Below are 18,065 nucleotides of genomic sequence, written 5' to 3'. Positions count from 1 at the left end.
TATTTTTATCTTCAGTGTTTTCTTTAGGTTGTGGGTTATGTGTGTACACCTATTAGAGACGAGGATTCAAGAGAAATTTTGTATTGTCAAATTTTTGAGACAATTTCATTCTTCCCAGTTTGTGCTCATATAGATTCAGGTCACACTTTTTTCTTTGGTACAGTACTACCCAGCCTGGGTCTAAAATCAGACTGAGAAGGAGAATTATATGACAGTGGGGAACCACATCCATACCTTAAGCCCAGCCCTGTCCTTCAAACTCTGGAGATTATTCAGAGTCAACCCCAGGACACTAGTGAGTGTGGGAAGCTCTTGGAGAGGTGAGGAGTGGGAGGATACCAGGGACCTGAAAGATCTTATGAAGTTTCCTGCCAAGCTGGCCTAGGATTAACCCATCATTTCCCAGCCAGAGTTATCCCAGCTGTCTTGCTTTCCTGGGGCCTCTCATGTTAATCTATGGAATTGACCAACTGAGTTTGACCGTGACTGGCTTTGTTTTGCAAAACAAAATTGGTAAGGCAGGCCTCATGCTGACTGACTGAATGGTGTCATCAACTCAATTCAAGGGGTGCCACAAAAGCAAGGAAATGAAACTTCAATTTCCTCCTCATGTTAAATGATAGCTTATCATACTGATTATGACCCTTATGCAGCTCAGGGCAAAGTATTTTATTGCTTTTGTTGTGAACAGCAATAAACCACTCTCATCTTCCACATTTTCCTCCAACTCCTACCCCCACCCCACACCTGATTAAGGCTCATCCAATAGGACTGTTCTTTTTTGTCAATGGTCTGAAAACCAAAGCCTTCTTATTTTTACACCCCCCCCCCCCCCCCCCCCCCGCAACCTGTCAGGATTTTACCTTTATTCTAGGAGGCCCAAGATTTGCTTTAAAACAGAAACAAACAACCAAAGAGAGGTGGGGAAAAAACCCTTCTGGCTTCAGAGCACCCTTGTAATATCCAGCTCCTCTCACTTGAATGAGCTTTGCTTAGGTTCTGGATCAAGCAGACATTTGTTGTCTTCCCTGTGTTCACACTGCCCCTGTATATATACTTCCACTGGAATACTTCTATATAACACATTTTTATGGGCACAATTGTGCTTTCCTTCTGGATTGGAAAGGGCTATGTCTCTTCATCTTTGTGCCCCTGACCCATAGAAGGCATTCACTGAATGAACAGATTGATAGATGCCAACCCACAAAGTTCAGCTCATCTATTTCCCTACCTGCCAACAAGTCTGTACCTGTCTGTTCCCAGATTGCAAAAGAGGTCCAGTTGCTTAGCTTCCTCATTAGGCACTTGTGGACATCAGTGGGAGAAGTGTGGTGTTTCTTTGGACTTGAACCTGTACTCTCTTCCCTTCACCTCCTCCTTTTTGTAGAAGTCTCATTTATTCCCATGGCTTCAAAACTGTATATGTATGACTCCTAAATTTACATCTCCATCTCAAATATCTTCTCTAATTTAGTCAGCTTTCCCAGATTTAATAACCAATTGCCTGCCTGATATCTCCACTTGAATGTCTCAGAATATTTTCGAAGTTTGCATGCTTAAAATGGAGCTCTTTGCAATTCATTTTTATTTTTTTATGTATGCCCTATGTCCAACGTGGGGCTTGAACTAATGACTCTAGGATCAAGAGTCCTGTGCTGTACTGACTGAGTTTAAAAGGAACTCTTTGGGTTCTTAGCTGGCTCAGTCAGTACAGCATGTGACTCTTGATCTCAGGGCTATGAGTTCAAGCCTCACGTTGGGCATGGAGCCTACATAAAATAAAATAAGGTAAAATAAAACTCTTGATTCCCGTCTTCCCATTAGCCCTAATGTCTTCCTCTCTCATTTTGCTGATGTCCATAAGTGGCATCATCTGCCACTCACTAAAGCTAGAAAACCAGAAGTTTTCCTAGATCCCTCCTCTTTTCTCACCCACCACATCCAGTGCTTCAGCAAATTTTATTGGTTCTACTTCATTTGTACATACTTCTCATTTTTCCTGTTCTCTCTAGTCGCACTGGCCCTACCTTATTCCAAGCTACCATCAGCTCTTGCCTGGCCTAATATATAATTGCCCTTTTGTCTTCAGGATTCCATGCTTGTCTCTCTCCAGTCCATTTTCCATATGAGCCAGTATGAATTTTCTTACAAAGTAAATAGGATCCAATCAGTACCCCACTTAAAATCTTTTAGTGGCTTCCCATTTCTCTGAAGTAAAATTCAGACTTTTTTACTGTGACCCACTGGATCTTGGATGATCTGACCTCTGCCTGCTTCTCTAAGTTCACCTCATGCCACCACATACAAACCATGCTCTAGTCACATCAAGCTTTTATCAACTCCTAGAATTTTTCAAGCTCTTTTCTGCTTTGGGCTTTATTGCTTTCTTTAATTTTTTTTTAAGTTTATTTATTTATTATTTTGAGAGAGCAAGAGAGAGCGGGTGGGGGAAGGGCAGAGAGAGACGGAAAGAAAGAGAATCCCAAGCAGTCTACAAACTGTCAGCCTGGAGCCTGACGCAGAGCTCAATCCCACAAACTGTGAGATCATGACCTGAGCCGAAGTCAGACGCTTAACTAACTGAGCCACGCAGGCACCCTCCCCCTTTATTATTTTACATTTCAGAGAGAGAGAGAGAATGAGAGAGAACATTAAACAGGCTCCACACCCAGTGTGAAGCTTGATGCAGGGCTTGACTGCATGACCCTGGATTATGACCTGAGCCGAAATCAAGAGTCAGAATCCCAACCAACTGAGCCACCTAGAAGCCCCAGGACTTTATTGTTTATAACACTTCTTTCTAGAATATGCTTTCCTGAAGCTTTTATAATTGGATCCTATTCATCTGAGTATCAGCCTAAATGTCAACTCACAGAAAGCCTTCTCTGACCACTTTATCTAAAGATGTTGCTGCCTTATAACAATCATAATTATTTCTATCCCAGTGTGTGATAATTTAATTTTTTATTTGCTCATTGTATATGTTCTCATTAGAATGCCAGTTCCATGAGGGCAGAGAGAGACCTGTCAGTGTCATGAACTTCTGTATCACCTGCATTTGTTCTATGCCTATAAAAGAGTAGGTGCTCAGTAAATATTTATTAAATGAATGAATGAATGAAATAGGTTATAAATAGGATCAGTGTATAACCATCATCAAGACAGGAAACTTTTCAGTGTGAAAGGAAACACAATTACATTTATACTTGGGACAATAGGCATAAATCATAAAGCAATAAAAAGAGCACTAGAGTTTCCAGAAATAAGTCCAAAGTACTCTGAAGTACCCTACAACAATTTTTTTCAAGTTTATTTATTTATTTTTTTTTAGTAATCTGTACACCGAATGTGTGGCTCAAAATCATGACCCCAAGATCAGGAGTTACGTGCTCTTACAACTGAGCCAACAAGGCATCCCTGTGCGTTACAATATTTTTATATGGGAAAAGCCAAGTTAAAATGAGTACTATAGAAAGGGACATGCAGTGAAGAGTAGGGAATGGACTGACCTTTTCCTTCTTCTTGGGCTTAAGTGGTAAGGGTGTGTTTGGGAACCTCATATGTTCTTCTCTTTTCTTTTTCTTTTTTTCTTTAGTGTTTATTTTTTTATTTTGAGAGAGAGAGAGAGAAAGAGAGAGAGTGCGAGCAGGGGAGAGACAGAGAGGAGAGAGGGAATCCTAAGCAGGCTTTGCACTGTCAGTGCCAAGCCCAATGCGGGGCTTGATCCCATGAACCACAAGATCATGACCTAACCCCAAATCAAGAGTCAGAAGCCTAACTGACTGTGCCACCCAGGCACCCCTCTTTTCTTCTTGTTATTAAAAAAAATTTTTAATTTCACATAGCACACCCAAGCCCTCGCCCATCAGTTACCTATCTGAGTTATTGCCCCACTAGTTAGTTTTGAGAATAGTATGGATCCACCCCAGAGCAAAAGACCTAGGGTTTGCTTGAACTTGGAATTAGGAGACATGAAATCTATCTTCATCTTGACTTTTACCTATAGGCAAATAACCGTGAACAAATTACTTTCCTCTTTTGCAAGGTGAGAGGGTTCTAGGAGATGACTTAGGTCTCCTTTCTCTGAGATTCCATGAACTATTTAATGTCAGGAGAACAGTAATCACCCACCACATGCAGAGTGTTGTGAGAGTCTTACAGAGGCACTGAGAGGTGGTAACATGGTTCTACCTCCAAGGAGGAGATTTGTCAGCCCTCTTGTTGAGACATAGAAAAAGACATAATGCCTAGATATCATAGGTAGCGATATTTAGATTCTATCAAATAATTGGCAGGCAATTTCAAAGAGCAGCTAATAAACCTTAAGGACAGAGTATTTGGAGAGGGAGAGTCAATAGTTAGGGCAAAAGTATTTCAGGGAGAAAGAAGATGGTCTCCAGTGGGACACAGAAGTTGCATGGGAATGCTCTATGTGAGGAACTGTCATGACTTGGTCTGGCTGGAGCTGAGGAAGCAAAGGATAAAATTGGAAAAGCAAGTTAGGAGCAGTTGACCTGTAGGAAGGGCAGTGGCTTGGAAAAAGAAGGGAGTAAAGCTGATTATTCACTTTCTGATCTATTTACTTCTAAATTGTTTGAATTTTTGAATTTTTTCATCAAAAACATATTTTTTATGAGAATGTATGTATAGAAAAAATTTTTAAATGTTTACTGTGGGATGTTGTCTAGTTTAGGACACTTCAAACGTAGGCCAAAGAACTGGGATTTTATTCTCTAGGACATTGCATGTTTCTTTTTTTAAAAAAGGTTTAAAAATTTTATTTCAAGTACAATCTATGTTCCAACGTAGGACTTGAACTCCCAACCCCAAGATCAAGAGTTGCATGCTCTACCAACTGAGCCAGCCAGGTGTCCTTGTTTGTTTTGTTTTTTGATCAAATGATGATGAACTGAATGTAGTATATTAGTAAGATAAATGTGGTAACAATGAGTTAAATAGAGAGTTGAGAAGCAAGATACAAATTATTGAGTGCAAAATTCATCTACACAGTACAAGTGTTAGTCCACTGGAGGCAAAGGCAATGAAGAGAAGGGAATAGATTTGGAAGGCAAACCAAAGGAAGATGATTAAGTATGAAAAGTTGAGTCTGGGAAGATTCAGGAATAATCCTCAGTCCCTCAAAGTTTCCTTATACCACTTGACAGAAACAGAAGTCATAAGAGAAAGTCACCACTGTCCCTCTGGTAGAAATGGTAAGAAACAATAGAGCTGTGGTGCCTAGAATTTACACAGAGGTGGTGATTTAGGAATCATCAGCAGAGAAACAAAACTGGAATTTTAGAGTAGGTAAGTTCTCCAAGGGTGAGAGCAGAGAAAAAAGTGTGTCCTGATTGTTAGTTTCATGTTCTTGCCCTTGCGCCACTGCAAGCCCCTTGCTATGGAGGACTTTGCTGCTTGAGGTCCCAGCTGATGGAGATGAGAACCAAGGCTACTTGGCTGAAATGAAGGGGGTTAGAAATGAATTTGGGTTATGGAGAAATGCAAATAGGGCCTGAAGGGGCAAAGTGCTATGTTGGCAGAGAATAGGTAGATTCTTCAGATACTTGAGGGCAAAGAGGATATGGCAGTGAGACTTGAGAAGGATATGTGGTTTGTATCCCGCTTAACTATTCATAGAAGACTAAATTTGGTGCATTTGAAGATAGTCTGGGAAAAAGAGTGTGAGAGAGAACTAGTGAGAAACTGGAGTTATTAGGTTTATTTAGCTTGGAGAAAAGGAGAGTTTGAAGGCCTGGTTCATAATGAGAGATCCTAGAAGATTTGGTGGGCTTAAAATAAAGCAGTGCTGATTCAGGTTAGACCTGCAGCAACTGATAAGCAGTTTATCACAGGAAAGGAAGGACTGGCTTCCTTCCCCCTTGATGGTCTTTCAAGAGTGTACAGTATGCTCCTCCTTAGGTGTTTGATTAGGAACTCTTCTGTTAAGAAGCACATGGCTGAATCAAGTGATCTCATATAGACTGCAAGAAGCTCCTGGTGAAGAAATGATAAGGGACCTCAATACCTCCGAGTCCCAACATAGGTTTGCACAGTTAACTGTGAATCAGAGAGGAATGTGGGAATGAATTTGGGTTCCTGGTGCACCACCAGGCCTTTTCCCTTACCTACGTCCTCTGTTCCCCTATCTGGTCTCCCTACTCCTTTACTGGCGTAATGTGGTCTGAGGCTTCCTGGAGCCTTGGCCTAATTTCCCCATTGCTTCCACTGGTCACCAAACATCCCTTTTCTGATGAAAAGGGCATTCTGTCAGGGTAGGCAGAGCACCAACTGTGGAGAATGTTCAGGGCCTTGGAGTCTCGTGTTACCTCTTTACTTATCTCATTTGGTGACCCTGGGCAGGTTACTTTCTTCCTCTGAACCCAACATTCCCCTGTTTGTTAGGGAATGCAGCAGGATTAGCTAGTTTAGAGCTATAGTCCTACTCAAAGGTCTTTAACTTCTCCTGAAGCCTTTGCTCTGGTCTGTGCTTTCATTTCATTTCCCCTCAATCCAAACATCTGTATCTGGGCCCAGTCTCTCTCTGTCTTTTGTGATTAATTATTGTAAGTAGTTTGTGATCTGGGGCTAGAAATTTGTCTTTCTCTGGATCCTGTTTTTCCTTCCTCGACCCTCTAAAATAAACACTCCTCCTTTGACATTCCTTTGAAACTTTGACCTCTAATATAGACCATAACTGTTAGCATTTTTCTTTGAGTACCCCCTGGCAAACCAGGATTCTGCCCTCCCAAGTCAGCAGGAGTCAGGCTATCTTGCTTTATCATTCTAAGGAAGGCCTTTGCAAGTCAAAAGTTAGGTTTCTACATTCTGGAGAAGGGCTGAGAAATTTAATTCTCCTACTTGCAGAAGAGGGAAGAAGAGGACACCTTTCACTGCATATGAATGGTAGTCATTCTACAAAGCTGTCAAAACAGTTAAGAATGTCACCAGAGATCCCTGGGCTTCCAGAGCCTAAGTGGTGTAAAGAAAGTGTATGGGTTTGGTTTGTGTGATAGTGGCGTGAATTCAAATTCACCCCCCTGTGTTTAATTTTAGGTTAGGTGCTTAACCTCTCTGAACCAGTTTCCTCAGTAATAAGAAGGGAATAATTGTAACTCTCTAATTGGATTGTTCCCAGGATTGAAAGATATAATAGATACTAAGTACTTGACACTTAGTGGGTCAAGTACTTTCTTTTTACCATACTGTTACAAGGAAGCCCTAGCAAGCCCTGAGGAGATTGGCAGGGGACCCTAGGAGACTCTAGGAACAAGCCTCATGGTTTTCTTAGAAGCCCCTGATTCTACCCATGGCAAAGGTCAGATAGGAAGGAGAACTAGGACAAGGATGAGGACCAGGAGGAGGAGAGGAGAAAGGAGGTGAGAGGGAGAGGAGCAGAGATGAGGTGAGAGGGGCTTGGCAAACATAAGCATATTTTCCTTTAATCCAGACTGAGAAAATACAGGCTTCTATTCTCCAGGCCATGTGAAGCAGTGCCTGGATCTGAAATATGCAAATAGGCTCATGGACAGGATTCCCTTATTGAGTTGATTCCTTTTTCAATAGGTTTTCAAGACCTACCATAGACTGTGGCCAATCTCCCTGTCTTGAGCCCTGAACCTATTGAACATAGGAGTTTTACTGTTTTGTCACCTTAATGATAGCCAGTTTGTTAAGGACAAGCCAAAAGGGAAGGAGTGTAGGGTTGTAACTAGTGAATCTGAATAACACTGTAATGCCTTGGAATGAATCCCTGACAGGAAGGTGATGGATGTAGAGAATCTAAATTCCTTTAGTTCCTGGCTCAGGGTCTATGTGGGAAGATTGGTTGATGTGATTGATTGCCATGAAAGTAAGATGAATGAGGATGGAAGAGACTTGGAAGGAGCGAGACTATGAGCTTTTTGGGGAAGTAGGAATTCTCAGTTGTTCTGTGAAGACCTCAGATATAAAGCCACAGAAAACACAAGGCATGCTCCTCTTGAATGATCATGTTTGTACAGGGCAGCAGAAATTGTTTTGTTTTTGAATCCCCCCCCCCCCCCCCACTTCAGGATTATTTGGGAACCTCGGGGAGGTCCTGGGGGGAAAATGTCAAAGCATCAGGTAGGTACCTGGGTCCTTTGGATGGAGATTCAGTTAGGAATGAAGGGAGAACATCTAGTTTGTTCATTTCCCTAGCACAGTGTCACAACTCAGGTTTCATAATGGACACTTTGGCATCTATGTGTATTAAAGGATTGACATCAAGGCCAGATCGTTTTATAATTTTTTTTTCCCCTGAGCCCCAGGGTACTATTGTTTTGGTTACCTATTTCTTCACCATAATTTTTGTGCTTAGTGTCTTGCTCCCCTTTCCACTACCAACACACACACATTTCCTGTGTCACTAACTGTAGTGTCTTTCTGTAAACTTCCTTAGGACAGAGGTAAAGGAAATCTTCCCTTTCCTTGACATAGGCTGCACTTTATGGATTTCTCCTTGTCTCTGGCATCTATGGTAGTTGTAAACGCACCAAAAGGAATATTTCACCTTCCTTTTTTACTGAAAGAAAGAAAGAAAGAAAGAAAGAAACAAAGAAACAAAGAAACAAAGAAAAAGAAAGAAAAGGTGGGTTATTTCTTGTTGGCATTTTAAAAAATTAGTAATTTAAAATTTTTTTCTAATGTTTATTTTTGAGAGAGAGAGAGAGAGACAGAGTGTGAGCAGGTGGGGATGGGGGGCAGAAAGAGAAGGAGACACCATATCTGAAGCAGGCTTCAGCCTCCTAGCTGTCAGCGCGGAGCCCAATGTGGGGCTCGAATTCACAAACTGTGAGATCATGACCAGAACCAAAGTCAGACGCTTAACCAACTAAGCCATCCAGACACCTCTCATTCTTTTTTGTTTTGTTTTTAAAGTTTATTTATTTTTGAGACGGAGAGAGACAGAGCATGAACTGTCTCTCATGCTCTGAGGGGCAGAGAGAGAGGGAGACACAGAATTGGAAGCAGGCTCCAGGCTCTGAGCCATCAGCCCAGAGCCTGATGCGGGGCTCGAACTCATGGACCGCGAGATCGTGACCTGAGCTGAGGTCGGACGCTTAACCGACTGAGCCACCCAGGCGCCCCTCATTCTTTTTTTAAAAAAGTATTTTATGGCAAGTATTTTTTAAGTACTTATTTTTTTAAGGGAGCACTAACTCATAATCCTGACATCAAGAGTTGCATGTTCTACCAACTGAGCCAGCCAGGTGCCCCAATAACTCATTATTTTTTGATAAGAAAAATATTTGTTTTTTTGTAGACAAGTGTAAAAATACAGAAAAACCCAAAAAGGAAAACAAATCTCTCTATGTTGGTATTATATGATAGCAAATATTTTCACATTTTTAAACATAAGTTCTATGCCCAGTGTGGGGCTTGAACTCCCAACCCCAAGATCAGGAGTCATGTGCTCTGTCACCTGAGCCATCCAGGTGCCCGAGTATTTTCATATTTTTAAAAACAAAATTGGGTTATCCTCAACATGCTGTTTTATGATTAATTTTATTCATTTAATATATCATGTGTGTTTCTCATGTTACTAAGTATTTCTCGAGAATATTATTTTAATGGTTGATAATTTCATTGTGGGGCCATGATTTAACTAGTTTGCCCTACTGTTGAACATTTAAATTGTTTTCTAATTTATTTTTTTGATGTTTATTTATTTTTGAGAGAGAAAGAACAGAGGAGGGGCAGAGAGAGGGGAGGAGACAGGATCTGAAGCAGGCTCTGTGCTGATAGCAGAGAGCCTGACGCAGGACTTGAACTCAGGATCCTAGCCATGAGATCATGACCTGACTTTGGTGAAGCTTAACTGATTGAGCCACCCAGGCACCCCAATTGTTTTCTGATTTAAAACATTAAGCTGAGAATGTTTTTCCATTCTTGGTGATCGTTCATTTTACTTGTTTATTCAACATATCTGAAATACCTCCTCCCTGCAGGGTGGTTGGCCTTTGCACAGAGGGGAGACTCCTAAAGCTGAGATGCTCAGGTTTAGGAGATCAGTTGTTGAGCCCTCAGGAGCTCCTTCTCCAAAGTTTGCCACTGGAAGATGTAGAAGTGCAAATGAAGAAGATAGAATCCATAACTTTCCTAGTCTCTTGCCCACGTTCTCCCTGAGGCATACAGATACCCCAGGAAGCCCAAGTTTAAAAGCACAAACACACTTTGAGTATGGTTCAAGTTGAAAGGGCTTCCTTGTTCCTCAAGTTTCTTAGATTGTATTAAGGGTAATACCTTCTAAATCTAGGAGTCTGGATTATTTTCTTATTGGCCAGTTCCTGGTCCTCAATTTTATTCTCTCTCAAACACTTATATCAAGGGGGTTGGATATTTCCATTTTCCCCTTAGCCTTGTGTATAATTGGAATATAGAAGCAGGGTTTCCCATTCCCTTTCTTATCCTAAGGTTTCCAAAGAGAGAAATAAAAGGTCTCAGATTGATATATATTTTAGCATTTATTGCAAAATGAAGTTGAATTCCCAATCTGGGAAAATAACAAAACAGTCATTTTACAGCTCTTTGGGGGGAAAAAATCCCTCTTTGGGTGCATGATTGGGGCAGGAGGAGACTTGTCTAGGTAACTTTGGAGTCACCTGTCCACTTACTGTGACCATCCTTTTTCTATGGCTAGAGAGATGGTTTCTGAGCTGGAAAAGTCCTCAGCTTATGTTGGGGTCCTGGTTTCCCCAGGGTTTTATGAGAAGAATTTTTTTTTTTTTTTTAAGTAAGCTCTACATGCAATGTGGGGCTTGAACTCAAAACTCCAAGATCAACAGTCACATGCTCTATTGACTGAGCCAGTCAAGCCCCCTGAGAACTTTATAAAAGTGCATACTCAGATGAAAAACTCAACACCCTAAAAACCTCCCACTGGGCAGATATAAGGTCTCTGCCCCACTTATCTGTCTTCATGAACATATAGTTGGTCTTCCTGGAGCCAGAAAGCACAGGGGAAGGTTGCTCCTTCAGGAGTCTTGTCAGAACTCTTTGATTCCCTCTGATTCTCAGCAGCACAGCTGGGTTGGATGTGATTTGAAACTTACAGCAACAAGTACTTTGAGGGTCCTTCTGGATATGACCCCCAAACCAAACTCCCCTTTAACAAGCTGCAAAAGTACAGGCACAAAGACCAGGAAATAACTTACAAGAAAGATGAAATGGGGTCTGCCCAAGTTAGAATTCCCAGGTTCCAATTTCAACTCTGTGGAGAATATGCTGTATAACCTTGGGCCTCCATTCCCCCCATGAATAGTAGATATGAAGACGACTACAGGCCAACCCTGTGATGTTCCAGTTGTTTTCGAATTCACTCTCTCTGTGAAAGAAGCTGTGTCCGCTTCCATTGTCATGCAACTGAGCAAGTGAATTTGAGTGGGGTGCTATCAAGCACTGCCTGGGGAGCTTGTGCAGTAGTACTTGTTTACCACATGCCTACACTGGTCACACCTGACTGTGCAACACCACTGGAATTTGCAGTTACAGCTGCTGATAGCCTCAGTTCTTCTCTCCTCCACCTGCAGGCCACACTCGGTGCACAAGCGCCCACAGCTGCGTTGCTCCCACCTGGATGTGTTGTGGCTATTCTGCAGACACTCCCGACCTTCTGTGCCATAGATGCCCAGGCTGGAATTGCGGGTACAGTAATCTGGTGATTCCTCCAAAAAGATCAGCTCAGCCTCTGCACTAGGAAGGAATCCCTCAGTGGGTGCCCAGTGGCCCTCAGCACTGTTCCCAGCCCTTAACTGCCGCTTATCCATCTCGATTTTCAGGGCCCGTTCGTACTTGGCCTTCAGGTAGTCTCCCATCTCCCGGAAGTCAGCCAGCTGCAGCCAGCATGTCTGGATACTGCAGCTTCCAGAGATGCCATGACATTTGCAGGTCCTTTTCATAATGGCTCTCACTGCCTTCAGAGAGAGAAAGAGAACGAAAAAGAATGACTCTGGGTAGGGAAGACCAAAGGCTAGTAATTAAATGGAATATTTTAGAGTTGAGCTTCTTAACTTTGGAGGGCATCAGAATTACTGGAGAGGCCTGTGAAAAACACTTATTCTTGGGCCCCACCTCAGATCTTCTCAATTGGAATGTTCAGGGGTATAAAGGCCTCAGTGTGGGTAATTTTATTTTATTTATTTATTTTTTTTAAAGTAGTTGATTTTAAATTTTTTTTTTTTTAAACGTTTTATTTATTTTTGAGACAGGGAGAGATAGAGCATGAACAGGGGAGGGTCAGAGAGAGGGAGACACAGGATCTGAAACAGGCTCCAGGCTCTGAGCTGTCAGCACAGAGCCCGAACCGGGGCTTGAACTCACGGACCGTGAGATCATGACCTGACCCGAAGTCGGCCGCTTAACCGACTGAGCCACCCAGGTGCCCCCAGTGTGGGTAATTTTAAAGCTCCCTTGGGTATTCTTCGGGAAAGTCAGGCAAGTGTTGAGGTTACTGGAATCAGAAACCTTGGGCTCTAGGCCCAACTCCATCACTTGTTGAGCCTGTTTCTCTCTCTCATTGGAATAAGAATGATCAAGAAAGTACTGTGTAAAGGGGAAAATATGATCATTGGCACTGTTATTGTCTTGAAAGTGGGACCTGGAGTATTTGTAAGGGTTTTGATTTGTCCTCTCCCAGAGGGAGGGAAGCTCCTGCAGTCTGAACGCTTACCCTTGAGGCAATTACCCATGAGTGTAATTAATTGCCTTGAAAACCTCTTACCCTTGCCCTGGGCAACTAGGTCATCCAGATGTAGGTTCAAAGGGAAATTTTTCTGCTCTTAGCACTAAATCCAACTTGTTTCCAGATTTGAGTTCAGAATAATCGAAGTTTTGGGGTAGAATAGACCCTCCACAGAAGCCCAGATCAGTCCCAATCCCTCGAAGCCCAGACATATTTTAGGACACAGGTTGGATGAAAACCCCCATCAATTTCCTAGAACATGCAGTTGAAATGGGTAAAATTTTAAGTCATAGAAGCAAGGCTTTGGTACTATATTGTTCTGTGTTCTCAGAAACCTGCCTGTGGAAGGGGCTAGACCATAATGTTTAGGGATAAGACTAAAGTAGAAGATCTGAGTTTATTGCCTGGTTCTGACGCTTATTAGTTAGTTGTATTGCCTTGGCCAAGCCACTTGGCTCAGCCTGAACTGGTGTTGTCATTCAGAGACTGGGGGTAGCCCTCCCAGTCCTGATAACTGCTGTATGGATGACATATGGGTATGAGACAGCTCTTGGTAAGCTGTACAGATGTGAGGCTATTGCCAGTACTGAAACTGAGAGTTCACTGGTGGACTCCTATACCTACCAGCCTGCCTGCCCTATTGTTGTGAAGATTCATCAGGGCTCTGGCATCCTTTCCCTTTTCCAGGCTGTCCACAAAGAGTTTGGAGATCCTTTCCCCAAATTCCACATTGTCGCTGCAGCCTCCCCAGATCCAGCCATGACCTCCTATACATAAGGAAAGAGTAAGTTCTGCACACATATTCCTGGTCAATTTCAGAAGAGTCAAGGTCACTTTGGCTAACCATCCCCCAAGAGCCCTAGAAGAGTGTAAAGCTATAGCTGCAGGTGAAACAGGGATGTGGAGGTGCTCAGGGTGGGTGGGTGAGGTCCTCTTCCCAAAGCCAAGTGCTCACCCTCAGGTACTTTCTATCTCTAGGCAGTTAGTTTCTATACCCACAGTAAAGGAGGCATACTGAGCCTGACCTAGATGATCTCAGAGGTTCATTGCAGCTCAAACATTCTGGAATTCTGTACCATTATCTTACAGTAGTCTTGTTAGAGCCATCTCCTCCCTCATTAATGACAAATCTGATTCTCTTAGATGGTGTACAAGTAACTGAGTAGCTCTGGATTATGGCCAAACTGTTCTCAGACTGAAATATGAGGGTTGGCTTTAAACTCTCTTTGGCCTTCTAATTCCTAAATGCCTTGTTAGTTCTAGAGTTCAATGCTACTTGGTGATCCTGTAATCAGGGACCCAGGCTCAACTCTTGGGAGACTATAGGTTCAGGACCTCCCACCAAGAAGTTGCTGCTAGTATCTAGGGATTTGAGGGAAATGTGTCCACCTTTTCCTGGAAGACCTTAGCCTGAATGTAGCTCTGCATCCCTCACTTCTACCCACCCACATCAGAGAGCACAACTTACCTGTTTTTCCATTTTTTGACTCATCACAGCCACAGTTTTCAAAGTCACCCATGCTACAGTTCTTGGTAATGGTGTACATGACTCCAGCAGAGCTGATTGCATGAATGAAGGAAGTCTCCCTGGTAGCTTTGGAGAGAGAGAGGGGACTGGAAACTTGGGCTCTGATGACCCAAAAAAGCAGAGGCTTTGGAAAAGCAATGCTCTTTCTCTCCCCTCTCCCCTGCCCCCTTTGGGTTGAAGAGGATACTCTTTCTTCTACTTGAGAGAACAGTGCGTGTCTTTCCAGCATCCTTACTGTCATTCACACAGACATGAGCATCCCCATGTACAGATGGGGAAAGTAAAGCCCAGAGAGACAGTGATGAGATCAAAGCCACTCTCCTTACCCCTTGTACTGGGACCAAGACCCTGCTCTCTTGAAAACCAGCCTGGGCTTCTGTTCATTAGCCACTGCTTCTAGTCCTTAGGCAGTGAGGACTCAGTGAAGTGAATACAAAAATATCTCTTTTTGTTTTGTTGTTAAGTTTATTTGTTTGTTTGTTTATTTATGTATTTTGAGAGAGAGGGGGAGAGAGAGAGAGAGAGAGAGAGAGAGGCAGGCAATGGGCAGAGAGAAGGAGAGACAGAATCCCACGCAGGATCTGCATCATTAGCACCGAGCCCGATAAAGGGCTTGAACTCACAAACCATGAGATCATGACCTGAGCCGAGATCAAGAGTCAGATGCTTGGGGTGCCTGAGTGACTCAGCTGGTGTCTGACTCTTGGTTTCGTCTCAGGTCATGATCTCATGGTTCTTGGGTTTGAGGCCCATATCAGGCTCCATGCTAGCAGTGTGAAGCCTGCCTGGGATTCTCTATCACTCCTTCTCTCTCTGCCCCTCCCTGGCTCACTCGCTCTTTCAAAATGAATAAACTTAAAAAAAATTATAGGGGTGCCTGGGTGGCTCAGTCAGGTAAGCGTCTGACTTTGGCTTAGGTCATGATCTGGTGGTTCATGGGTTTTCATGGGTTTGAGCCCTGTGTTAGGCTCTGTGCTGACAGCTCAGAGCCTGGAGCCTGCTTCAGATTCTGTGTCTCCCTCTCTCTCTGCCCCACCCCCATTAGTGCTCTGTCTCTCTCTCAAAAATAAACAGTGAAAAAGAATTTTTTTAATTTTAAAATTACCCTTAAAAAAAATAAGTCGGATGTTTAACTGACTGAGCCACCCAGGTGCCCCCAAAAGTATTTCTATAAAATGTAATAATCTCTATTTTTAAAATGCATGCCCATATTTGTGTGTTTGTATACACTTACCTTGCACTGAGTTACATGAATTAAAAATAGGGAAAGGACTCTGTGTTTGCAGCCTTGGAGGAGTTTCCCATCTGCCCAGCTGTCATAAAATCCCAACAACAGAGATGCTGAAAGATCACACTGAGCTGTGTCTCATGTGGAGGTGTGCGTGTGTGTATGCACCAGTGCAGCTGTTTTTAACTGTGTGTAGTAGTTTGCATAAAAGTTGTTTATATAGAAACAATAAAGAGGTGCCTGAGAAGAGGTGGGGAGTAGTAAAGAAGATGATAGTGGCGAAGAGAAATATCTTCCCATGGAGTAGACACTCAGAATGGGGAGTGTGTGGAAATGAAATGGGACAATGATTTTTTAAAGAGTTTAGTAAGATACCAGCTCAATAAATGGTAGCCACAATCATTATGATTATTACATGGCTCCCGCTTCATGTCAGAAGGAAGTAAAAGTCCTTTTCTCTTTCCTAAGCCAGCTTTGTTAGCCCTCATTACTCCTGGTGACCTAAATAGAGCTGGCCTTATTGACCAAATGACAAAACTGGGGTAAGAGAGGGGAAGTAACTCATTTCAAGGTTTCACAGCAAGGAAATGGCAGATCAGCCTTTCACTGATAACTTTTTCATTTCACTGTGCATATATATGTTATACATACAACGTACACACATACTGCAAACCCACCTCCATGCACATATACCCCCTTGTGCAGGTGCACAAACTTACCACTTCTCAACCTGTTGTGAGTGGACAGCTGGAGAGCATTTTCCGGGCAGTTCCAGCGTTCCCAAGCAAATTGGAACTTACACTCCTCAATGCCACTCTGGGCACCCAGGGCCACACTAGTAGTGTAGGTCAGATAGGCCTGGCAAAGGGAAAAGGGCTATGAAGTTCAGCTCTGGCTCAGGTCAGGTTGTCTGGGGGGAGCAGGGGAGCAGGCAGGACTCAAATGGGTTAGCTCTCCATTAAGGAAAACTTATGGGTTCCCCCATCTGTCTCCCCTCCCCTCTTTTCTTTCCCCAAAAGAGTTCCCTTAGGAACCCAGATGGGTAAAAACAGAAGCCAGAGACCATCCTACCTTAGGGCCTGTTACCAGGAAATTATTCACTGACCTATCAAAAAGAGAAAAAGTGAGGCAAATGGTGAATGGGGATGATATAATGGGGGTTTCCTTGGTGGGGAGTGGTGGTGGGGGGGCAAGGACTTACCAGGCAGAGGCACTGAAGGTGGCATAACATATGCCAACAGCCACCCTGAGCATAAACAGGTCTCCCATGGCCCTGCTCACCCCCAGGGGACCAGGTCCAGCCCAGGGCCAACTCCAGAGAAGTGAGGAGAGGGCAGGGTCTTTCTCAGTATTTACGTGGGGAAATTCTGAATGGCCAAGGGGGAAAAATCAACAGCTCTTCTCATTTGTCCCTCACTGGCAGGACTGCAGGAGCCACTGACCCAATGGGGGACCAGGAAGGAAGGACTCAGCCCAAAACCTCCAAGGAAAGCCCCGCCCCACCCCGCCCTGCCAGCTCTTCTTCCCTCTCAGGCTGACAGAAGGGCTGAAGCCTTTCCTTACCCTTGAGGTTTCTTTCCTCTATAAATCAGATTTGTCTCTTCCTACTTGATGGCTCGTTTCTCAGAGTCTTGTAGGCTGGAGCAGATGAGGTTCCTAACCCTCAAGGTAGGTCACCAATTCCTCAGAGCTACAGTGTCCTCATCTGTCAGTGAGACCTCACTCTTTGTCCTGCCTTCTTCCCCAGTATTAATAATTATAGAGGAACCCTACTGGCGACCCTCTACTACTCATTTTCCCAAAGTAAGTGAATGCACCTTTCCTACCTCCTTCCTTGGTGACTGTAAAGTCATGGAATCATGGGACCATGAAACAGATCACTTCAGAGGGTATCTCTGTAATAGGCCCTTCTATTACATTCCACCAAAGTAAGTTCTGGTAAATTTCCTTCATTCCTAGAAGGTCTTTCATTTTATATGTGAGAATCAATCTTCGGGCCACCCAGGGCTGTATTTGAAAAGATTGATGACTTTCTTTCTTTGTTTTTGAGATAGAGAGCGAGAGAGACAGAAAGAGACCACGAGTTGGCAGGGGACAGAGAGAGAGAGGGAGAGACAGAATCTGAAGCAGACTCAGAGCTGTCAGCACAGAGCCTGACGCAGGGCTTGAACTCACAAACCACAAGATCATAACCTGAGCCAAAGTCAGACGCTTAACTGACTGGGCCATCCAGGCACCCCAGGACTGATGCCCTTCTGACACCAGTCTGTTGCTAGGACATCAGCTCCTTAGGCAATAATATTTTATTTTATTTTTTAATTTAATTTAATTTTATTTTGTTTTATTTTATTTTTTGTTATTTTGTTTTTTAAGTAATCTCTATGTCCAACATGGGGCTTGAACCCATGACCCTGAGATCAAGAGTTACATGTTCTACTGACTGAGCCAGCCAGGCACCCCAGGAATCTCTCTTCTAGATTGACTTTAGTGCTTGAGATGATGCCTGGATGAGTGAACAGATGAATGAATGAACAAATGAATGAAAGAAATTGTGGCCCCTAGTAGGGACCTGAGGCACCATTTAGGTAGGTTTGGGCACATAGTGAAGG

The 18,065-nt window shown here is 43.3% G+C and overlaps 1 protein-coding gene across 1 annotated transcript; it reads right to left on the bottom strand.

Annotated features, from left to right (window-relative positions):
- Positions 1 to 10,549: 10,549 nt before the first annotated feature.
- Positions 10,550 to 16,725, bottom strand: WNT8A (Wnt family member 8A). The gene is made up of 6 exons (XM_042906004.1): positions 16,658 to 16,725; positions 16,528 to 16,561; positions 16,176 to 16,314; positions 14,169 to 14,294; positions 13,325 to 13,467; positions 10,550 to 11,933 (listed from the first exon to the last, which is right to left on the bottom strand). The coding sequence occupies exons 1-6, from the start codon at positions 16,723 to 16,725 to the stop codon at positions 11,412 to 11,414; spliced, it is 1,032 nt and encodes a 343-aa protein (XP_042761938.1). The 3' UTR covers positions 10,550 to 11,411.
- Between the last annotated feature and the right edge of the window lie 1,340 nt (positions 16,726 to 18,065).

Source organism: Panthera leo, chromosome A1 (assembly GCF_018350215.1).
Source record: "Panthera leo isolate Ple1 chromosome A1, P.leo_Ple1_pat1.1, whole genome shotgun sequence".
Lineage (NCBI taxonomy): Eukaryota > Metazoa > Chordata > Mammalia > Carnivora > Felidae > Panthera > Panthera leo.
This window is presented reverse-complemented; position numbering and strand designations above follow the sequence as displayed.

Excerpts from the sequence above, each read along its gene's own strand:
- WNT8A (XM_042906004.1), bottom strand. The coding sequence starts at position 16,725 with ATGGGAGACCTGTTTATGCTCAGGGTGGCTGTTGGCATATGTTATGCC. Across the intron at positions 16,315-16,527 it reads TCCTGGTAACAGGCCCTAAG|GCCTATCTGACCTACACTAC; the intron begins GTAGGATGGTCT and ends TCCCTTTGCCAG. Across the intron at positions 14,295-16,175 it reads TCACAACAGGTTGAGAAGTG|CTACCAGGGAGACTTCCTTC; the intron begins GTAAGTTTGTGC and ends CTCTCTCCAAAG.